Here is a 25,238-nt window from a genome sequence, read left to right on the forward strand (position 1 = left end):
GAGCATGCGTGGGTTTTAACGTCGTTTTAGCCCACACACGATCATTTTTTACAACCCGAAAAACGACATTGTTTAAAACGTTGTTAAAAAATGCAGCATGTTCGAATTTTTTTTTGTCGTTTTTCAAAACCTGAAAAATTATGTGAAGCCCACACACGATCATTTAAAATGACATTTTGTAAAAACAACGTTTTTTTTCATGCCGAAAAATGATCGTGTGTACGCGGCATAATTTTCTTGTTATTAAATAACAAAGTAGCTTATACTTACCGGCTCTGTGCAATGCTATTGCTCAGAGCTGCCCCCGAATCGCCTCTTCTGGAGTTCTCTGCTGGTGCTCTGGGCTCCTCCCTCTTTTGTATGTGCCAACAGAGTAGGCCACTTGGTATGGGGGCACATGGCTAGGCTCTCTCCCCAGCCGGCCTGTGCACATCTATAGACCCACACAGCCCGGCTTGACTCCACCCCCCACTTTCTGCTCACTGGATTTGACTGACGGAAGCAGGAGCCTATTGGCTCCCACTGTGTTAACAACGCGTGCGAGACTAGGAGGAGCGAAGAACTGAATAAGGGTTGGGTTCTGAGGGTTAGATTTAGGGTTTATATTTTGGTGAAGGTTAGGTTGGATAAGGCGAAATAAAACCAGCTGCTATGCCATGCAACACATTCAAAAACTCCTTTTCTTAACCCCTTCACGCTGACAGTACGCAAATATGCTTTTTTCCAGCACAGAGATTGGGGTCCCACCGAGAGCCCTGGGCCCCATTCTAGTGGCCGTTCCTGGTCACCTGATCGCTGTGATAGCATCTGATTGGCTATCAGAGTTATCACTGTGAAGCCCGCCCCTGTGTTTTCTGTCTCTGTGAATGGACGAGAGAGATGCAATGTATCATGCTCTGTCCTTGCAGGGATAGGAAAAAAAATTATAATAAAAAAAAAAAAAATGAAAAACAATTGATAATAAAATAAAAAAAAAATACCTAGATTGAGCTTTGATTTAGGTCAGATCTCACATTAAAGCGGTTCTGTCATGCTTTTTTTCTAATAAAAGGAATAGGAATAAAAGTGACCCGAAGTGATACCACATATGTATATGTTAGTTATTCTTTGTACCTGTAGTACAGCCCAAAATCAATAGTGCACATTTTGCTTTTTATTTTTTACATCCTATCTAAAACACTCTGTCCCGGATTCACAAAGCACTTGCGTCGACGTAACTCAAGATACGCCGTCGTAAGTACAAATGTGCGCCGTCGTATCTATGCGCCGACCCACAAACTAAGATACGCCTAAAAATAGGCTTCATCCGACCAACGTAACTTGCCTACGTCGGCATATCGTGGGCGCATATTTACGATGGACGCATGTGGCGCTCCCATTGATTTCCTATTCAAATATGGAAATGAGGAAGATACGCCGATTCACGAACGTACTTGCGCCCGGCGCATAATATACGCGGTTTGCGCAAGTCGTACGTACGGCGTAAAATTATTCCCCATATATGAGGCGCAACCCATGCAAAGTTATGGACCAGGGAACACAAGCCGTCGTATCTTTTGTCGTTTACGTTGTACATGAATATGACTAGGCGTAGGTTACGTTCACGTCGTGGGCAGTGATTCAACGTATCTTAGGGAGTAATTCCGACGTGATTCTGAGCATGCGCACTGGATGCGTCCACGGGACGGTGCATGCGCCGTTCGTTAAATTCGTATCTTTATGGCGCTCGGCCCATCATTTGCATGGGGTCACGCCTCATTAGCATGGCTCACGCCCACTTCCACTTACGACGACTTACGCAGATTTGGTGGCGAGTGCTTTGTGAATTCGGTGCTTGCCTCTCTGCGATGCGTCGGCGTAGCGTAAAGAAGATGCGCTACGGCAGCATAAATATGCGCCATGGTATGTGAATCCGGGCCCTTGACACTAATTAACTACTTAAGGACCAGGCCTATTTTTTTAAAAAAATTGGGGGAAAAAAATAAACCTTTTTAGGAGATATCTATTACCATTTACCACCAAATGAAAGCCCAGTTTGTCCTGGAAAAAAAATAAAAAATGCGGTATAATCCACCTGGATACACAAGTATTTTGCGATGATATGTACGGTTTTACAAACACATGTCAAAATTGCAAAATTGGGCTTAGGCATTTACATTTGTTTTACTGTTAGGCGTGAAGGGGGTAGAATAGCCCCTGGAGGTAGTTTAGAAGCAATTTGTAACACCATACATTACATTCATAGCCACAGGTATAATGAATCTTTGGTCAGCCCCACGATGGCGTCTGTAATCTCTGCATCAATCCCATTAAGCTCTGATTAGTGCTTTATGACAATATGATTGCTGCTTATTGATTTGGGCTCATGATGAGTGATCTGTAAGACGAGAGTAAACACAAGGAAGGCCATACATAATTGCTGGGCATTATACAGTCTGAGTTGTAGGCAGGCAGTTGAACTCTAAAGTGATTTCTGCAAAGCAGAGAACTGACGCTATGGCAGCTATAGATAAGCAAGTTGAAGGGTCTTGCCACTGAAAGCTGATGCACTATATAGCCAAAGGTCTGTAGAATTGGCCATCACACCTATATGCGCTAGTTTGACATCCAGTGGCGACTGGTGCTCAACATTTTGGGGGGGGCGCAAACAAACTGAAAAAAATAAAATCAAGCGCAGCCACTGTGCCCCATCAGTTGCCGCCACTGTGCCCCATCAGTTGCCGCCACTGTGCCCCATCAGTTGCCGCCACTGTGCCCCATCAGTTGCCGCCACTGTGCCCCATCAGTTGCCGCCACTGTGCCCCATCAGTTGCCGCCACTGTGCCCCATGAATTGCCGCCACTGTGCCCCATGAATTGCCGCCACTGTGCCCCATGAATTGCCGCCACTGTGCCCCATGAATTGCCGCCACTGTGCCCCAGAAATTGCCGCCACTGTGCCCCATCAGTTGCCGCCACTGCGCCCCATCAGCTGCCGCCAGTGTGCGCCCCCCCCCACCATACTTGCCTGTCTCGGCGCTGTCCTCCACGCTTCGAGTCCTCATGTCTTCTTCCGTTCCTCTTCCAGTCCTCTGCTATGATTGGACGTCCAATCGCAGCACCTGTCGCTTCAGCCAATCAGGTGACAGGGACGCCAATTCAAATCAGGACGCCAATTAGAGCCGACGGCTCTTATCGGGCGCTTCCAAAGAAAGAAACGCCGCTGTAATTCAGATGCCCGGCGCCCGACAAGGGACCAGACACCTGAATAGGGGGAGGCAGCATGAATCTATTGGTGATGGACAGGTGCAGGAGAGAGAGGGTGGCGCTCCTGCGCTCTTTATGGACTCACCGCCGCTGTTGACATCGCATTCCAAAATCATGGGCATTGATATGGAGTTGGCCATCCTTTGTAGCTAAAACAGCTTCCACTCTTCTGGGAAGGCTTGCCCCATATTTCGGAGTATGTCTCTGGTAATGTTTTGCCCCTTCAGACAGAGGAGCATTTGTGGTACTGATCTTTGATGAGAAGACCTGGCTCCAAATTACAATTCCTACGATACAGCGCTGCAATATTTATACATATACACCTATAATAATAATAATAACCATCAATGTTTGTTCATCTTTTTTAGGCCCCTTTCACACTGCCGCGATTTGAAAGTCACACAATTTTGCAGACGCGATTTTGATGTGATTTCAGGAAATGCCTGTGTAAACTTGAGGTCTATAGACCTCAACTCGCATCATAGTTGGACCAAAGTAGTACAGGGAATACTATGAAGTCGGTGCGACTTGAAGTCGCACAGATATGAATGGTACTCATTGGAAATCATGGGGTGCAACTTGTCATGTGACTTTGCAGTCCCAAGTCGCAGGACAAGTCACACAAGTGTGAAAGGGGCCTTGGTAATTTATAATAGTCCCATTTGTTTCCAATCCTGTGCTCCACACCAATCTTCTACTGTTAGTTACCACTTGTTCTCCACACCTTCATCACACCTTCACCACAATATGCTCACTTGGGGGTAGATCCACATACAAATACATTGGCGCAGCGTATGTGAGATACGCTACACCGCTGTAACTTACTTTTTGCTGGTTCGAATCCCCAAAGAATTTGCGCCGTAAGTTACGGCGGCGTAGTGTATCTCAAGCGGCGTAACGGCGCGGAATTCAAATCGGCGATTAGGGGGCGTGTTTCATTTAAATGAAGCACGTCCCCGCGCCGAATGAACTGCGCATGCGCCGTCCCTAAATTTCCTGCCGTGCTTTGCGCTAAATGATGTCGCAAGGACGTCATTTTTTTTTACCATAGACGTGACTTACGTACATTCCGATTCACGGACGACTTGCGCGAAAAAATAAATACGTTTCAAATTAAACGCGGGAACGACGGTCATACTTAACATGGCAAATCTAACTATACGCGACGAAATGCCAGCTTTAACTATACGCCGGAAAAAGGAGACGACGTAAAAAAATGAGCCGGCCACTCGTACGTTCGTGGATCGTTGGAAATAGCTAATTTGCATACCCGACGCGGGAAAACGACGTGAACGCCACCCAGCGGACGCCGAAGTATTGCATCTTAGATCCGAAGGCGTACGAAGACGTATACCTGTCGGATCTAACCCAGAAGCCGTCGTATCTTGTTTTGAAGATTCAAAACAACGATACAACGCGGGAAATTTGAAAGTATGCCGGCGTATCAGTAGATACACCGGCGTACTCGCTCTGTGGATCTACCCTATGGTGTTTTGACCTAATACAGATTTACAAATAGATCCGTATACTTGCTTCATAAACCCTGCTCTTTAAGATGAATTAAAAAATATGCAATTACAAAAAGCACTATGATGGTATAATCTTCTTTTGAGCAAGAGAGTAGCTCTTGTAATACACAGGGAGGAAACAAATCCCCCTACATAAGTTGTATCTGTCTATCTGAACCCCTCTCTTCACTACATCTGTTTAAAGTGCTAAATTATAAAGCTTGTATGAGAGTTCAGAATAAAGGGCGAGAGCTGAAGTCACACTCTGCAGTAGGGGGGTCTTCAAGCTATGGCCCTTCCGTTGTTCAGGAACTACAATTCCCATCATGTCTGAATGTCAGAGTTTTACAATGCCTAATGGGACGTGTAGTTCCGCAACAGCTGGAGGGCCGTGGTTTGGAGGTCCCTGCTCTGCAGAGCTCAGTGAGGAAAGCTCCGAGAGCTGATTGAAGGGGCTGCACCCCCCTACACACAGGAACAGAGCTGGATCTGTCAATCAGCTGGCACTCCCTCCCCTGTCACCATTTTTCTCTTGGTGTCAGGAAAACTTGTCAGAAGTGACTCCTGCTGATAGCAGAGGACTGAAGCTGCAGACAAAAGTGACACTTAGTGCCTTTATTTGAGACAAGTGCACACTATAGAGAGGGATATGCTTTGTTTATATTTAATGTCTGTGGTTTTTAACCACTGTAGGGTGTGGATGGAATGGCGCTCACTATATTTGCTCTAGCCTGCTAGGTCCGCACTGTCCCCTTAAATTGGAGGTTCCATCAAAAAAACAATTTTGCTTTAAACTGTAGCTTACGACTAAAAAAGGGAAAAAAAAATATTTTTTGTTTTTTTACTCATCTGGAAATGCCTGTTGCTATGCGGTCCCACGAAATCTGCCTTTGAAACCACCTAGGATTCTGACGACATCTCCCTCTAATGCTCCTGGGAAATGTGTGTCATCATTTCCCAGGATGCAGTGCGCTGTCCAATTATCACTCCCCATCCAAGACTTCCAGGAAGTAAGTGCTTGTAGGCTTCACAATGCCCACAAGCAAAATGACAACGGTGTAGATATAGTTTTATAAACTATCTTTTTTGAATATCTATGCGGATCGGCGGCGGGTTGTAAAATAGTAAGTGACCGGATTTATATTATAAAAACGCAGGATGAAAGGACATACATTTAAAGAATGCTAATTGTGGTTGGAACTCCGCTTTAAGCTGTGGATGGGCTCCGCTCACTGTATTTGCCGAGCAAGTTCCCTTCCTTCAGGCTTCCTGTTGCTGCATGTTTACGTCACCAGCTTCACCCTCTTACACGTTACACCCAAATCACATGGCTTTCTCAGAGGGTAGTCGGTGTTCTTATTCATCACAATAGTGTTCAGTAGGGTTGTGGTCAGGGCTCTGTGCAGGCCATCGGAGTTTCTCCACACCAAACCCTCATTCTGCATCTTTTTGGAGCGAGCTTTGTGCAAAATATTAATCCTAGACCAGAGAGGGGCCTTCCACAAATCCTTACCTGAAGGTTGTAAGTAAGAGTGCAAATTTCTCAAATGTCTTTTTTTATGCATTAACAATTCACTGGAAGCAACTGAATGTCATCATTTGGAGGAGAGTTCGGAGGGCTTGTTTTATTTATATTTTTATATATATATATATATATATATATATTTATTTATATTTTTATATATATATATATATTTATTTTTATATATATATATATTTATATATATATATATATATATATATATATATATATATATATATATATATATATATATTTTTTTTCTGTAATGGCAGTATTGAAAAGACCCAGTTTCTTTAGTTTTTAGTAATTGAAGGAAAATAATCATTAACTCCTTTTTTTTTTTTTTTCAGCAACTTGAGAACAGTTTGAATGAATTTGGAGAGAAGTGGGTGTTGAATCCTGGTGATGGAGCTTTCTATGGACCAAAGGTTGGTTTCTTTACTAAAACACAAAACAGCAGCAGAGTGTTGTGGTATTGTAGTATGTCGGCCATCAAAAAAATAGCAGTTTGGCTGTAGGGTGATGCCATTTATTGGCTAGCAAGATTGTAGCGATAGTTTTCAAAGCATGATGGACTCGAAAGCTTGAACTACATTCTAATGCCGCGTACACGCGACCGTTTTTTGGGGTTGTAAAAAATTACGTTTTTTTAAGTGGATGTAAACCCCCCCAAATTTTTTTTTTTTATGTCACAATGTAGAGTATAAGATTCCCTATCATCTGTGCCCAGTCTTGCCACACAGAGTTAATCCAGCTCTGAGCAATCCTCTTTTATTGTTCAGTGAAAATTAACAGACTTCCAGATAAAACCATGTCTAAATAACAAGTCCTTTCCTCTCTCCTTGCTTTGAGTGACAGGTTATTTACATATCTAGCTTGGACATGTTTATCATATGTTATGTTATGTTCAGGGCTTTTTTTCAGCGCAGTTCCGGCACCTCCAACACTGAATGTATATAATGGCAAGAGTGCTGGGGTGTGCTTCAGAGTCTATTAATGTTGGTTGCTGGGTAAACTATTGTTGCTGGAGGGGATCTATTATTTCTGGAAGAGATCTACTGTTGAGGGAGGGGGTCTTTTGTTGCTGGCTGCTGGAGAGTCAATTGTTGCTGGCTGCTGAGAGATATGTTGTTGTTCTGGGGGTACATTATTGCTGGGGGTCAATAAGTGATTTAGAAGGGGTTGTAGGCAGAAGTTTGACAACATTACCGAAACATTCGCTAAAAGTTTGCTATAACTTTAAAATATGCAGCCTATAAGCCACCTGGACCCTAAGTGCAATTATAAGAATGATGAATAGGGTAAGAGAAAAAAACTTGCATTAGTGACTGGTGAATTTAATTACTATAACCTATACACACACTGCAATTAACAATTACTGGCCAAATTTAAGTCTTTTTATTTTTCATATTAGTCGGCGCATTGCTCCTGTGCGCCAGCGAGTAGAGTGAAATTACAAATCCAGTTAGAGAGACTCACTCTCCTCTAGTTGAATCCCCCTGGTTCTACTTAGACCGCATCCCCACACAAGGGGTGTTCTTTACTTCACCTCTTGACCCAACCGGATCATTGTACATTTAGGATAGATTAGCGAGACTAAATCTATCCCCGGTTTTTCCCCTTCCCTTTCCTAAATACAATACCTGTTTGTCTTTTTTCGCCCCCTTACCACCCACCCTACCAAAGGGGTTATCCCCCTTTTTCTCTTTTTTTTTTTCTATATTCGCATAGACAGACAACAAAGCTATCGAGACACTGAATCTTATGATGCCTCCTGATAGCTCTAACAAAATGCAATCTATACCTCTATCACTGAAACTACTTTCAATCAATGCAAAAGGACTTAACATACCGGAAAAAAGGACCAAACTAATTAATGAAATTCATAAACAAAAAGCTAACATTACTCTTATTCAGGAAACCCATTTCAGATCGGACAAAATCCCAAAGCTAGGAGATAAACGATTCCAAGTAATCCTACATGCTACTAACCCAATAGGTAAAACAAAAGGAGTCTCGATACTGATATCCAGTCAGACCCCATTCCAGACAATAGACACCCTGATAGACCCTGAAGGGAGATACATTTTCCTGAAAGGGAAACTGGGCCAACACCCCATCACTATCGCTAACATTTATGCCCCAAATGTTAGACAGGTAGCCTTCTTCCGCAAAATTAAAGAACTACTGACAACTTTCGCATCTGGCACCCTCATTCTAGGAGGAGACTTCAACACTCCCCTAAATCCTCTCATCGATACCTCAAATGGAACTTCAAGTTTAACGTACAGGGCCTTGAAACAAATTAAGAACCAACTCCAGGAGCTAGCACTGCATGATGTCTGGAGAATTCTAAACCCTCAGACCAAAGACTATACCTACTTCTCTAATGTCCACCAAAAGTATTCTAGAATTGACTACTTTCTTCTCTCACAACCAGACCTTCCACTACTGACCAAATCAAAAATTGAGTCAATGACTTTGTCTGACCATCACCCAATCACCATGACGCTTACATTCCCAGATAGAAACAACATAACTAAAACATGGAGACTCAATACCACAGTACTGAAAGATCCAGTGGATATTTCAGAGTATAAGGACACATTGAATGATTATTTTCTGCGTAATGAAAATAAAGACACCTCATTCATAACACAATGGGAGGCGCACAAATGTGTCATTAGGGGAGAGTTTATTAGGAAATTGACAAGCATAAAAAAAGAACAACAGTCCAAAATAAAATCTCTACTAGAACGCATACATCAATTAGAACGAACACATAAAAGAACTGTGGCGGTTTCAACATTCGAGGAGCTAACTAAGACGAGAATGCTGTTGTCAGAAGAACTGAATCTGAAAGTTAAAAGGCAATATATCCTGAGACACAGAATATATTATGAACAGGGAAACAAGTGTGGTAAATTACTGGCAAAAGCTGTCCAAGCTAAGAGAACTGCTAACACTGTTCACCACATAAGAGACCAGCACGGCGAGTTGCGTTCTTCGAATGAGGAAATTGCTAAACAGTTTGAGTTATATTATCATGATCTATACAATATTCCATCTAATCCAAAATGCCCACAGGGATCAGACAAAAGAAACAAGCTCATCCAAGAATTTCTTGAAAAATATAGTCCACCCCATATTTCAGATAATATTGCCAAGGAACTTGAAAATCCCATCTCTAGCCCAGAATTTGATAGAGCCCTAAAAGAAATGAAAATAGGCAAAGCCCCGGGCCCAGATGGCCTACCCCTGCAATATTACAAGACTTTTACAGATATACTGAAACCAAGGTTTTTAAAAACATTCCACTCCCTGCATTCGGAGCAAACCCCCCTAAACAATCTCTAGAGGCCCACATCACGGTAATACCTAAAGAAGGAAAAGACGGGACACAGGTCAGCAATTACAGACCAATATCACTAATAAATGTCGACGTAAAGATATACGCCAAAATACTGGCAAACAGGATCCTCCCCCTGCTGACCTCTCTCGTGGCCTTAGACCAAGCGGGATTTATCCCGGGGAGGGAGGGACGTGATAACACAATAAAAGCACTCAACATAAATCACTGGCTAACATCAAAACAGAAACAAGGCTTTTTCTTATCCCTAGACGCCGAGAAGGCGTTCGACAGAGTGGCCTGGGACTTCATGGACGCAGTGTTAACTCACATTGGCTTTTTACCTCAAATGAGAGCATACATTAAAGTCCTATACTCTAATCCCACCGCCAGGGTCCGGGTCAACGGTCACCTGTCGGGCGCCTTCAATCTGCGCAATGGAACCAGACAGGGATGCCCTCTTTCCCCCCTATTATTTGTCTTAACACTTGAACCCCTATTAAATAAAATCAGATCAAACGACGATATCAAGGGAATTAAGATCCAGAATAATACATACAAATTGGCAGCCTTCGCAGACGACCTGCTCCTCTTCCTTTCAGAACCCCACATAACCATACCTAACCTCCTTAAAGACTTGGAACATTTTCATTTATTATCCAATCTAAAAATAAACCATTCCAAATCTAATGCCCTCAACATCTCAATGCCTCATAGTGTAATAGACCTATGTAAAAAAAACTTTTCATTTAATTGGGCAAACCGAAGCATCAAGTATCTGGGAATTGAAATCTCTTCTGATCTGAAAGATCTCTTCCATCTTAATTTCATCCCGGCAATGAAGGAAACACAAGAGGATCTTAAGAGATGGAATTCACTTAATATTTCTTGGTTCGGACGAGCTTCATTAATTAAAATGACTATCCTACCGCGGTTCCTCTACATCATGCAAACAATGCCTATCAAAATTCCCCTATCATTTTTCACTACTTTTCGCAAAGCTTGTTCCTCCTTTATATGGAGAGGTAGGCCTCTGAGAATTAGATATTCCAGATTGAATCTGCCCAGGAATAGGGGAGGCATAGCTCTACCTGATCTCAGAAAATACCATCAGGCTGCACTATTAACAAGGATTGTAGACTGGAACCTACATCACATGGTGAAAGATTGGGTGAACCTAGAACAAATACAATCCCCTCATGATCTAAAATATCTATCTTGGATTAATCCCAAGTATCACTCAAACTCTATCAAAACACATCCCATTATAGGCCCCACTCTAGAAATCTTCCGATACACTTTCAAAAGCATAAATTCTTCCCCTTGGCTAGGCCCTCTAACACCACTTCTGAGCAACCCAGACTTTCCTCCAGGTCTGGAAAAATCGTTCCCGATGCATAAGTGGCCACACGGTAATGTCCTATCAAAACACTTCTTTAAAAATGACAAGTTCCTATCTAGAGATGATCTACTCAAGACCATCAAGCCCTGTATCTTAACACACTGGAACTACATCCAAATCAAACATTTCTTAACCAAGAGAGAAAATATTCACCATTGGACAAGACCTTTGACAATGCTAGAGAAACTTTGCACCAAAAAAACTCCACAGAGACACATTATCTCGTCCCTTTACAACTCGCTATTTGAGGACTCCAACGACTTCTCCAGCTCATCATGTAGGGCCTGGGAGAGAGATTTAGACACTACCCTATCCACCGAAGACTGGGAGAAAATCTATATGTATGCCCAAAAAGGATCACTTAATGTAGCCACACAAGAAAGCTGTTTCAAGATCATAACCAGATGGTATAGAACCCCCTCTACCCTACACAAAATCTCACCTCAGGTATCTGATAGATGCTGGAGATGTAAACGCGAAGAAGGCTCGATGCTACATATTTGGTGGTCATGCCCTCTAATTCAATCTTTCTGGATATCGGTACACGAAACTATCACTCAGGTCACCTCGGAGAACCTGAGCTTCACGCCGCTTCAATATCTACTGCACTTTAACTCTATCCCTAAGAATCAATACTTGAAATCCCTCCCCATGATCATGATCAACGCGGCACGACAATGCATCCCTTGTCACTGGCGTTCCCCCCACGTACCAACGAAAGCTGAATGGTTTAGGAGAATTAATAACATAGAAAGAGTTGAGGAACTTATCAGCATCTCCCAAGAGAGAATTGTCAAATTTTCAGCGATTTGGTCCAACTGGACTTCATTTAAGGTTTCCCGAAATTATCAGCGAGTTATTACATAAAAGTTGTCTAAATACAGAAAAACACTCCAGTGTTTAGTATATATATACTCTTTCCGTTATCTAAGTATGTCACTAAGGTTAAAATGTCTGGGATCTTTTTTTTTTTTTTTTTTTTTTTTTTTTAATCTCTCCTCTCCCCCTTTCCCTACCCCTTTTACACGCACCAGTAAGAATATGCAACCACATGCGTATACGTATTCTCTGTTTTAGTTAGGAAAAAAAAAAAAAAACATCTTATGGTGATAGTTCTGCTATTAATACATTATTACCAAAGATACTGCCTGTAATGACTGTTTGGATGTATTCTTTCTATGCCAAAACTATTTTGCTGTCAAAATGCCTACTTATTGTATCTTGTACTATGTATGATACACTGTTATTCACCCAATAAAGAATTTGTGAAATAAAAAAAAAAAAAAAAAAAGAAGGGGAGAGTTCCTGCACCTATTCTCTGAGAAAAAAACCCCTGGTTATGTTTATCATAATATGAGGTGATCCACAGTTCATTGTATATTACCAGGATGTGTTATGTGGGGGAGGGGTGGATTTCTCACTTTTTATACTGTGGATCACCTCATATTATGATAAACATAACATAACATATGATAAACATGTCCAAGCTAGATATGTAAATAACCTGTCACTCAAAGCAAGGAGAGAGGAAATTACTTTTTATTTAGACAGGTTTTTATCTGGAAGTCTGTTAATTTTCACTGAACAATAAAAGAGGATTGCTCAGAGATGGATTAACTCTGTGCGGCAAGACTGGGCACAAATGATAGGAAATTGTATTCTCTACTTTGTGACATAAAAAAAATGTGGGTTTACATCCACTTTAAGGGTCTAGAAAAAACATGTTTTTTTTCAACCCGATCATTAAAACGATGTTGCCCACACACGATCGTGGAAAAAAAATGCTCTAGCAAAGCGCGGTGACGTACGACGGCACTATAAAGGGGAAGTTCCAAGCGGATGACGCCACACTTTGGGCTGCTTTAGCTGATTCCGTGTTTTAAAAGACGATTCGCGCTTTTCAGTCTGTTACAGCATGATGAATGTGCTTACTCCATTACAAACGCTAGTTTTACCAGAACGAGCGCCTCCCGTCTCATAACTTGTTTCTGAGCATGCGCGTTTTTTTCACGTCATTAAAGCCCACACACAACCATTTTTTACGACGTTAAAAACGATGTGAAAAATTAGAGCATGTTCTAAATTTTTAATGCCCATTTTTTACATTGTGAAAAATGCTCTGGAGCCCACACACAATCGTTTTTAATGGAAAAAAAAAAACCCGTCATTTTTTAGAACGCGAAAAACGGTCGTGTGTACGCGGCATAATTATTTAGCCAATAAATAAACCCAACTACAGCCAAATTTCTACAAAAAATACAGAAGAAATCAAGGGGTAGAGTAAGTAGGTAAACAATTTGATTTGCAAATATGGTACATTTGTATTGTCGTCACCAAATGATTTGTTACCGGGATTTGCAAAGGAGAGATAACACTTCTGCAAGCGGATCCTATTGAGCCATAGCTTTGCAGGACAGGATCAGGTTTTACATGCAACCAGGGCTTTTTTTTCAGGGGGAACTTGGGGGAGCTCAGTTCCACCACCTCTGGCTCAGACCCTTTGGTGCCTGCTCACCACAATCACTTGTAAACACAGAAGTCTGGTTTCTGTGTTTACAAGTGACAGCTCTACACTCTGTATGTAATGCAATCCTGGTATTTAATGCCCCTTTAAGACCCTTCTACCGTTTTTGAAATCTGAATGGGGTCGTGGTTGAGTTCCTGCACCTATTTTCTGAGAAAAAAAGCTCTGCATGCAACAGTTGGTAAATGTAGACACAAAGCAGATTTAAAAGGATGAAAAAGGAACCAGTGGTCATTATCGAGCATCTGTAGTGAATTAAACCCCTCCCAAAAGGGGACGTGCAGCTTTAAGGGCTCCTCCCCCGCTCTTGTTGAAAAATTGGCACTTTTGAGGAGCGGGTACCTGATTTTTACAGGTACTTGCTCCCACTTCTATTCCAACCACCTCAACAGTCAGAAACTGAAGTTCTCCTCCCTCCCTTCCCGCTGCAGTCTTCTGGGACACTGACAGGTCCCAGAAGACTGCATCGACCAGTCAGTGTGAAGCGCTACTCGCCAATGCGCAGTGGGCACCCAGCTGTCATAGCCAGGTGCCCATAGTGAAGATGCCGGTGCCTTGGAACGAAGATATCAGTTGCGACCGACTGGGGTGAGCACATAGATTGTGGGACAGGTGAGTGGCTGTTAAAAGTCAGCAGCTACAGTTTTTGTAGTGGCTGGCTTTTATTTTTTTCACAGGTGACTGGAATTCTCCTTCAAAGTGGAAGTAAACCCCCCTATCGTTTTTAGCCAAGGAAGCTGCCTTCTTTGCCTCTGTTTAATCTACAACCATGATGCTGCACATGTGATCAGTTATGACACCAGCCATTGGATGGCTTGACAGTTTGGTTGAGAGCGCAACCAAATGAGGGTGTTACATTTCCGGCACGTGCCAGAAATGTAATCTTTTTTTATGGATGGGTTTACTTTACTTCTTTAATGTTTAAGTATTTGTAGTTGTTGGCTTTTAATATTTTGGTCCTTGGGTGAAGAACCTCAAATTTTTTACTTTTATTTGTATTCATTCCCTGTCAGGTTGTAGTACCAACTATCTCCTGTCTGAATTCAGTGCTGATAAAGAACATTTAAAAAATGTCTTATAACAAATGTTTTATCAGGATTACATGACCCTTCTCCAGCAGTCTGGAGAGTACCGCATTTATCGGGGGTATAGCGCGCTCCCACGGATAGCGCGCACCCCTAAAGTTGCCCCCATTCCTGTGGAAAAAAATAGTTTTTTGTACTTACAGTTTTGGTGTCTTGCGCGGCGTCCATCGGCGAATCCGGCGTCCGTCTGCGGCTTCGGGTGTCCTCTTCGTCGGGTCCTTGCGTCCTCCCCGCTCGTTTCCCGCGCCGAGTTTTGAATACTGCGCCAGCATATACCGAGCGCAGTACACTCGGGCAGGCTCGGCAACTGTCGCGCTCACGTCCTGTACGTCCAGGACGTGACCGCGGAAGAAGCCGAGACCGGCCGACTATACCCGAGTGTACTGCGCTCGGTATATGTCGCGCAGTATTCAAAACTCGGCGCAGGTATCGGCGTATATCGAGCACCCACGATTTTGCCCTGATTTTCAGTGTAAAAAAAATTGCGATATACGCCGATAAATACGGTATGTCAAGTTTCGGCCCTGAGATCAGGCGGTAGACCGGTTAAAGTGATTGTAAATTCTGTTTGTTTTTTTTTCCCTATAAAAATAATAAACATGTTATACTTACCTGCTCTGTTGCAGTAGATTTGCACCGAGCAGCCCAGAATCCTCCTCTTCTTAGGTCCCTCTTTTGTGATCCTGGTCCCTCCCTCCTGTTCAGTGCCCCCACAGCAAGCAGCTTGCTATGGGGCAACCAAGCTAAGTCACAACTCCGTGTGTCTATTCAGACACGGAGCCCCGGCTTCGGCCCTGATTGGCTAGCTGACTTTAATTGGCAGCAGCGGGAGCCAATGGTGCCACTTACTGTGTCTCAGCCAATCAGGAAGGAGAATCTTGGATCACTGGACAGAGAGGGACCTCAGGTAAGTATTAGGGGTGCTTCTGCACAGAGAATGCATTAAGATAAACTTGCCTTTACAACCCCCTTAACCTTATGTGAGCCTTACAGTCTGACCCCTATGAAGGGGGAGTATACAAGTGCCCAACGGCATGAGCCCATAGAGGTACAGCTGAAATATTATAAAAACAAAAGATACGTTTTCAGATTCCCATATCCATAGAAGGATCACAAAAAATACAAAAAACGATAGGTTCCCTTTTAAATGTGACATTAATCTTCTTTCTTTCTTTTTTTTTTATGTTGCTTACTAGATTGATATCCAGATTAAAGATGCCATTGGCCGTTACCATCAATGTGCCACAATTCAGTTGGATTTCCAGCTCCCCATTAGGTTTGATCTGACCTATGTCAGGTGTGTGGAGCGCTCATGAATGAGACCGTGTGTGTGTTTGTGTAATGTGTGTGTGTTTCAAAGGTTCTCATATCTTCACCTCTTTCCTCTCCTTAGCCCTGATTGCGATGATAAGAAGAGGCCGGTTATCATTCACCGCGCTATTCTTGGATCTGTGGAACGCATGATTGCTATTCTGACAGAGAACTACGGAGGAAAATGGTAATTGTTTTAATAGATTTAGCATAATATTGTACATTTAAACCAGACCAGTAAAGATGGATCACAAATTTGAAAATCTGGACACTTCCTAAGCTTCCGATGGAAAGATAGAATCTCAACGGGTTCAGCAGGGAGCAGCCTAGATTCCATCCATCTATGGGCAGGCTGTTTGTACTGAAGTCGATCGATTCATCCATAGACTTCAGTACAACCAGGCTGTCAGATTTTTGTTCAAGCGATCACTGCTGGTGGTTATAGCCGCCAGCAATGACCATTATATTCTGCTGGCAGGGAAGGCTCCCCATGCCGTCAGAATATAATAGTGCTGCGGTAGGGAATTCCCGCCGTCATTGACTGTGTTGGTGGGAGACTCCAGCTTTTTTATTTCCTTCCACCTGTGGTGGATGGAAAGAACATTGCATAATCTAGGGCAGGGTTTGACAAATTTGCTTGGAATCTAGGAGCCAGCTAAAAAAGTTAGGAGGCAGAAAGCGCGCCCCGTCCCGACGAGCTTGCGCGCAGAAGCGAACACATACGTGAGCAGCGCCCGCATATGTAAACGGTGTTCAAACCACACATGTGAGGTATTGCCGCGATTGGTAGAGCGAGAGCCTATGAAGATTTTAAAGGGTAAAAGTTTCTCGCCATTCCACGAGCGGACGCAATTTTGAAGCGTGACATGTTGGCTATGAATTTACTCAAATACGGCGTGACAGAAAGTGTTGCAACGATTGCCATTTTATTCTCTAGGGTGTTAGGATAAAAAATATATATAATATTTGGGGGTTCTAATTAGAGGGAAAAAGATGGCAGTGAAAATAGTGAAAAATTACATTAGAATTGCTGTTTAACTTGTAATGCTTAACTTGTAATACCAACGGCCACCACCAGATGGCGCCAGCTTACACATCTGGTGGTAATAACTTGTAATACCAACGGCTCACCACCAGATGGCGCCAGCCCCCCTTCCAAGCCAAGTCGCCAGGACCCTATTTCTAGTCGCCATGGCGACCTGGCGCCCGGGATTTGTCAAGCCTTGATCTATGGGCTGCTTTAGTTTTGTCTAGAATACATGAGGGAAAGCCTGTGTAATGAGCTCACAGACATCACGAGCAACCTTACAGAGGTTCTAACCCTTCCACACTCTATACAAAACGATGGCCCCTTTCACACGGGTTGGGATCTGTTTTGATGGACACCTCTTGCTCAGCAGGGTTCGCTCCACTTATCAGGCAGATGGCCGTTCTGTTTTCCCCTCACTGTGCTGAGATGGACCTGTCTGAGTCCCGCTTTCCTGTATGGACAGCCTGTCCGTTTCTCATCCGATCCCATCCAATCCGACCCGCTGGACAGATAGTGAATGTATCGCTCTACGTCTGTTTTCAGTGGATTTTGTCTGATTGGATGGCCGCTGACATGCGCCTCCCCATAGAGGACAATACAGTCGGGTCCATAAATATTGGGACATCAACACAATTCTAATGTTTTTGGCTCTATACACGACCACAAGGGATTTGCAATGAAACAAACATTGCAGACTTCCAGCTTTAATTTGAGGGTATACATCCAAATCAGGTGAACGGTGTAGAAATTACACCAGTTTGTATATGTGCCTTATTATTCCTTTTATTCATAAACAATGATGGGGCACTATTCCTTCCACTAACACGATGAATGAGCACTATTCTTCCCACTGATACCAACGATGGGGCACTATTCCTTCCATTGAGAACAATGAATGAGCAGTATTATTCCCACTGATACCAATAATGGGACACTATTCCTCCCGCTGACACCAATGATGGGGCACTATACCGCCCACTGACACCAATGATGGGGCACTATACCGCCCACTGACACAAATGATGGGGCACTATACCGCCCACTGACACCAATGATGGGGCACTATACCTCCCACTGACACCAATGATGGGGCACTATACCTCCCACTGACACCAATGATGGGGCACTATACCTCCCACTGACACCAATGATGGGGCACTATACCTCCCACTGACACCAATGATGGGGCGCTATACCTCCCACTGACACCAATGATGGGGCACTATACCTCCCACTGACACCAATGATGGGGCACTATACCTCCCACTGACACCAATGATGGGGCACTATACCTCCCACTGACATCAATGATGGAGCACTATACCTCTCACTGACACCAATGATGGAGCACTATACCTCCCACTGACACCAATGATGGAGCACTATACCTCCCACTGACACCAATGATGGGGCACTATACCTCCCACTGACACCAATGATGGGGCACTATACCTCCCACTGACACCAATGATGGAGCACTATACCTCCCACTGACACCAATGATGGAGCACTATACCTCCCACTGACACCAATGATGGGGCACTATACCTCCCACTGACATCAATGATGGAGCACTATACCTCCCACTGACACCAACAACGCCACACTATTCCTCCAATAATACCAAAGAAGAGGCATTTTCCGCTCCCACTAGCCACAGCCCATCTCGCCTAATGTCAGGAGGACAGTAAACGGACCCTTTGTTTAGCACGTTCTTGAGACCCCTGGTCTAGAGAGGGGGGGGGGGGTAGAGGAAAAGACTTGTAATATTCACCTTACTCCTTTCTTGGGTATGCTTCCTCCACTCTGTACAACCAGTTCTCCCCAAAGCCTCATTTCTATGTTACTTTGGCCAGCGGTTGCACTGTGACATCATCACATACAATGCAGGACCAATAGCCATCCGTTGTATGTATGCAAGGAAGGCCCACAACCTGGAGAGTGCCAGCAACTGGGGGAGCGAGAAATAAGGGAAGTTTAAGGTTGGCCTTACATTATGCAATGTTCCCATTCAATTTCCTTTAGATTTGAACTTTCAACTATGTAGTTCAGGGGCCTGGCTGATTGCATACACATTGACCTCCATATTATATGGTTTTGGTAAATATAAAGGAACATTGTGCAAGGAAATTGTATAATGTATGGCCAACCTTTACAGGGTATTTCTCTACCCCTAGGCTTAACAAATGTTTAACCCTTGCAGGGGGGAGGGGGTGGTTGTGTGATTCCAGGGGTTCAGTCTTAATCCACACTGGAATTTACTATTAAATACATTCAGATATGTTTAAATATACAGCGGAACCTCGGATTGTGAGTAACCCGGTTTACGATCGTTTCGCAATACAAGCTATTTTTTTTTAATCCTGACTCTCTTTGCAAGCGTTGTCTTGCAAAATGAGCAGGATTCAAGCCACTGGAGTGTGCAGTACCGCATTGGCCAGAGGTGTGGAGGTGGCAGTGACGCTCGGACACTCAGAGACACTCCGTTCCTGAGTGTCTCTAAGCATCGTACGGTACATACGGTACTGCATACCCTGGCGCCCCCGCACCTCTGGCCACATGTGGTACTGCATACACCGGTGCCCCCGCACCTTTGGCCACATGCGGTACTGCATACACTGGCGCCCCCGCACCTCTGGCCATATGCCATACTGCATACACCGGCGCCCCCGCACCTCTGGCCACATGCCATACTGCAAACACCGGCGCCCCCGCACCTCTGGCCACATGCGGTACTGCATACACCAGCGCCCCCGCACCTCTGTCCACATGTGGTACTGCATACACTGGTGCCCCTGCATCTCTGGCCACATGTGGTACTGCATACACCAGCGCCCCCGTATCTCTGGCCACATGTGGTACTGCATACACCGGCGCCCCCGCACCTCTGGCCACATGTAATACTGCATAGACAAGCAGTGGCTGTGGAATGGATTATCTGAGTTATTATTTCCTATAGGGAAACTCACTTTGATATTCGAGTGCTTTGGGTTACAAGCATTCTTCTGGAACGGATTATGCTCGTAATCCAAGGTACCACTGTACTTCCATTCTGATTTTCCTGACTACAGAGTCAATGTGTGTTTGCGCTCAGCCACTTCAGAGAGATGAGCCTGTTTGTATTCTGATGACCACTTCTGCACAGCCCCACTAATCTGTTGTGATCTCTTCCCACAGGCCTCTGTGGCTTTCTCCGCTGCAAGTGATGGTGGTGCCCGTGGGGCCGACATGTGACGAGTACGCACAAAAGGTCATTTCATGCAATTTTTTGCTTCTTTTAAATGAATAGACTGCTTATATTTTAATTCCCATTTCTTATTATTGCAAAATCAGAATGATCTTATGAATGCTTTCTGTGATTCTACATATATGTTATCGGAGATGCAATGTCCCTCCGGTCTCCAGGCAGCTATCTGTTTTTTTTAAGCATGAGGGAGTTTAATAGGCAGGAAACCTAAGGTGACCTATCAACGCTTTTATTGTCCGGCATTAACCGCGGTAGTGACAGCAGCTGTTGTATGGTGTTATCTGCCTTTACCAGCCACTGGAATGCAAATTGCCGGGGAATATGTCAATACGTTTCCAAAGGAACAGCATTATAAAGAAAATGTGAAAGAAATGTCCAGGCATGACCCAAATCTATCCCCAGACCCCCCCCCCCCCCCCCCCCCCCCCCCTGTAAAGCACGTCCAGCATTATGTTATTTTTCTCTTTTTTTTTTACCTTGCTCCTCCAGCCAGAAACCTTTTATTACTCTTTGTGTCGTCCTCTCCAGGCTTGTATAGTTCTATCTGGGAGCTCAATTCTATTCCCCTACTAAATGAGGTGAAGCTTCACTTTACAAAGAGTACCCAATCACATGCAAGGGAAATAAAATAAAAAAAATATTTTTTTTGCATGCACATGATTGGACGATGGAAGTCGGCAGAGCTTCTGCTCACTTACTAAGCTCAGGAGAAACTGCTCTTGCAGGAGGCAACTGCTATAATTGCCTTTAGTAAATCGACCCCTTTGTGTCTGCAGGCTTTTGGGAATCAAAGCAGTGGTATGGTCCTTGTGTACAGGGACAGAGAGAGGTAGGGATAGGCAGAGTTCTGTGGTCCAGTAGACAGGCCTGACAACGCCGGTTGAGATTTCAGTACAGCAAAGGCACTGCGTTGTCAGCCCAAACAGCTAGCTAGGGGTACACTGGATTTCTGTCAGGACTGCAGTAATTTATCATATATATATTTATGTATATGTATATATGAGAGCTCTAGATAGAGAGATCTAGATCAGTGGTTCTCAACCTGGGGGTCGGGACCCCCTTGGGGGTCAAATGATGATTTTCCAGGGGCCACCAAATCCTTGGCTGTTCCTGAAGCCTGCATCTCTCTCCCAGCCTTTTTGCGGTCACAAAGCAGGGCTGTCCTTGGAGCCCGTGGCCACCCACTCAGCCTCTTTGCAGCCGCCCATTCAGTTCACAGCATGGCAGAGACTAGAGGTCAGCTGACTTGTGAGGAATGTGAAGTGGGAGGGGCTGAAGGAGACCCTATCTCCAGATTTCTGTAGAGGTGTCACTGCTGCGAGACACCACAAAGTCAGAGACACAGTGAAGCCAAAGACACGGTGAGTAACACTACCTGTGATTATAGTTCCCATTAAAAGTCCCCACTACAGTTCTCAGATCAGCAGATGACCTGTATCAAGAGCACCTAAGTTGGCTGATCAGAACTCCCCGCCAACATTGCCACCCATCCCAACTCCCCGCCAGCACTGCCACTGGTATAGGCAAGCAGCTTAAAGTTTTTTTTTTTTTTTTTTTACCTAAACGCAGATGTGTTATATTTTCATTTACCAAACGTTTACTGCCGGCGTATCTTCCCGGTCAATTACAGCAGCGGTTAAATTACAGCCATGAACTGACTGGAAGTGAATTTCCTATCCACAGCAATATAATTTTTTTACTTTTATTTTTTATAGTGCCACTAGGTGGCACTGCAGTCATTTAGTTTTTTTATTTGCCTTGAACTAGCTATTACTGGAGTTATATAGAGTAACATAACAGATCATTTTCCCTTTTTCACATAATTGGAAAAGTAGCATGAAATTATAGAGATGGGGCTGTTGAGGCTGCGAATATCCATAGAAATATGGCATAATGACAGGTTTCACCTCCTAGTTGTTGTTGTTTTTTTTATTTTTTTTATTTTTTTCTACTCTTCCGGTGACCCCATGTTTATTAATTTAGAGTACTTAAAGCGGATGTGCGCTGAAAAAAATATATTAAAAGCCAGCAGCTACAAACACTGCAGCTGCTGACTTTTAATATTCGGACACTTGCATGTCCTGGAGTCCAGCGACGTCCGCACCAGAGGACGAGTGATCGCTCGTCACTCTGCTGCCCCCCCCCCCCCGCCATCCTCGGTGAGGGAACCAGGAAGTGAAGCGCTCCGGCTTCACTGCCTGGTTCCCTACGGCGCATGCGCGAGACACGCTGCACCCGCCGATTGGCTCCCGCTGTGTGCTGGGAGCCGAGTGTTCCCAGCACACAACGGGGGGGTGCGACGGGATGTGATGCAATGCCCGTCTTTTGCCCGTGAATGCTGGGCCGGAAGTGGGTGCAAATACCTGTCTTTAGACAGGTATCTGCACCCCCCTCCCCCTGAAAGGTGTCAAATGTGACACCGGAGGGGGGGAGGGTTCCGATCAGCGTGAGTTCCACTTTAGGGTGGAGCTCCGCTTTAAAGAGGAACTGCACCCTGTAAGCAAAAAAATGTAGTACAAAAACTGTAGCTGCTGACTTTTAAAAAAACGCACACCTACCTGTCCCAGGATCCAGCGATGTTCTCGCCCGACCCGGCTCTTTGCTGGTCTTTGGGGCTGCGGGGGAAGGAGGAGAGGGCCGGTGTCTTGTCACATTCGGCTCCCCATCACAGATTGCTCCGGAAGTGATGTTCCGTCGCCGCCATCTTGTTACACCTCACACCATTGCACAGTAATGATAGAGTGAGAAGGGGGCAAGCGGACATCTTGTTACACCCACCGGAGTTTTAGATTTCACAGTTATTTTTTAACACAAAACGGAGCTTATGTGCTTAAATACAGTGTTTGGAAATCCAACGGACTGTTTACATGTTAAATGTGAAATTTAGAGGTGTTCTGTCACATTAGCAACCATGTAAGGTCATCAGTCCGTTGGATTTCCAAACACTGTATTTAAGCATATAAGCTCTGTTTTGTGTTGAAAAAAAAAGGTGAAATCGAAAACTCTGGTGGGTGTAACAAGATGTCCGCTTGCTCCCTTCTCACTCTATCATTACTGTGCAGGAGTGTGGGGTGTAGCAAGATGGTGGCGACGTCACTTCCGGAGCAATCTGTGATGGGGAGCCGAATGTGACAAGACACCGGACATCTGCTCAGATTGCCGGAAGTGGGAGCGGGTACCTGTCAAATTCAGGTACCCGCTGCCCCCCCGATGTGTTTGAACATAAATTATAACTACTACCATTTTAATCTACAGGGCCTCGTCTTTCAAAAAATATGTAATTGTTTGGGGGTTTTAAGTTATTAGCTAGAAAAATAATGCAGATTTTAAAGCGGAACTGTCAGCCAACGTAAAATATTTGTAATCCTTTTGCTGTTCGCATTAGTAAATAGATGGGAAGGTACTGGAAATGATGTTTAGAATTTTGGTGGTTTTGCAGCTAGGTGGCAGTGTTTTTAATTGTGTAAATAGCGCAGAGGTTATTAAGTGGGATTAAAACGGTGCCGGAAAAAAAACGTAAATTTAAAACATATGAAATGTATATATGCTTAAAAAAAATATAATATATATATATATTATAAATTAAATGGTTTACACATATCAAATATCAGGTCACATTAATTGATCACTGAAGTATATTGAGCAGATGGTTGTAGTGTCATATCTGATCCCAACATGTTTCGCCAATATTGGCTTTCTCGGGGGATTTTGAAGACCACTATTATTCAACCACCTATAACAAGGATACATACACATAAAATAATCAGTATATAACAAAACAACATAATACAATATACACTAATTCTTTTATGTAAATGTTTATTTCGTAAAGAAAATTCTACATCACACTTGCTCTGGTTACACCAACCCAAGCTACTAAATTATGTACCAATAGGGAGTAACCAAACCATCCACACCACCGTCAAAGGGGGACACCATGTGACCGCAGGAGGCACAATTGGTCTTCAAAGCCCCCTGAGAAAGCCATTATTGGCAAAACATGTTGGGATCAGATACAACACTACAACCATCTGCTCAATATACTTCAGTGACCAATCAATGTGACCTGACATTGGATAAGTGTAAACTGATTGATTTGTTTATATTTTTTTTATCATGTATTAATTAAATTTCATATGTTTTTATATTATTTGAGTGTTTTTTTTTTTTCGGCACCACTATTATCCCACTTGATACCCTCTATGGTAGTTGTATATTATATTTACTTCTTTTAAACTTTATATATATTTTGTTTGGGTGCAACGTCGCACGACCACGCAATTGTCAGTTAAAGCGACGCAGTGCCGAATCACAAAAAGTGCTCTGGTCAAGAAAGGGGTAAATCCTTCTGGGGCTGAAGTGGTTAAAACAAAAGATTAGATATTTTTTAATTTTTTTTTTGATCTTCTGCTTTTAAGGGTAAAGGAAAGATCTTATAGACCCCACATCTTTCTATAAAGAGGACCTTTCATGCTGTATAGACCCCAGATCTCTTTATAAAGAGGACCTGTCATGCTGTATAGACCCCAGATCTCTCTATAAAGAGGACCTGTCATGCTGGGTATTGGGTATTACTGCGAATGTTTGAGCGAGAGCAATAATTCTAGATCTCCTCTGTAACTCTAAACTGGTAACCTGTAGCACATTTTTAAGCATCGCCTATGGAGATTTTTAAGTCCATCTGATCATCCCCCACAGCTAACTACCCTTTGTTCCACTTGACCCTCCCTTCTAGATTGTAAGCTCTAACGAGCAGGGCCCTCTGATCCCTCCTGTATTGAATTGTATTGTGACTGTACTGTCTTCCCTTATGTAAAGCGCTGCGCAAACTGTTGGCGCTATATAAATCCTGTATAATAATAATAATATCTATTTACTCTTTGTAACATCTTTTATATGATAAAAAAAAAAATTGAGGTATATATTATTCTCTAGACAAAACATAAGGGGTAGTGGCACTGTAATCAGTATAAGTGATAATGAGTCCGTTTGATGAACGTCCTTTTTATGATATT

General features: G+C 43.6%; 1 protein-coding gene across 1 annotated transcript in view; it reads left to right on the forward strand.

Annotated features, from left to right (window-relative positions):
* The window catches only part of TARS1 (threonyl-tRNA synthetase 1), an 89,889-nt gene that overhangs the window by 58,033 nt on the left and 6,618 nt on the right, over positions 1 to 25,238 (forward strand). The window contains exons 14-17 of the mRNA XM_040338080.1: positions 6,626 to 6,703; positions 15,832 to 15,932; positions 16,029 to 16,133; positions 20,154 to 20,226. Coding sequence (XP_040194014.1) covers positions 6,626 to 6,703; positions 15,832 to 15,932; positions 16,029 to 16,133; positions 20,154 to 20,226 — 357 coding nt within the window. The remainder of the gene's footprint in view (positions 1 to 6,625; positions 6,704 to 15,831; positions 15,933 to 16,028; positions 16,134 to 20,153; positions 20,227 to 25,238) is intronic.

This window comes from Rana temporaria, chromosome 1 (assembly GCF_905171775.1).
Source record: "Rana temporaria chromosome 1, aRanTem1.1, whole genome shotgun sequence".
Classification (NCBI taxonomy): Eukaryota; Metazoa; Chordata; class Amphibia; order Anura; family Ranidae; genus Rana; species Rana temporaria.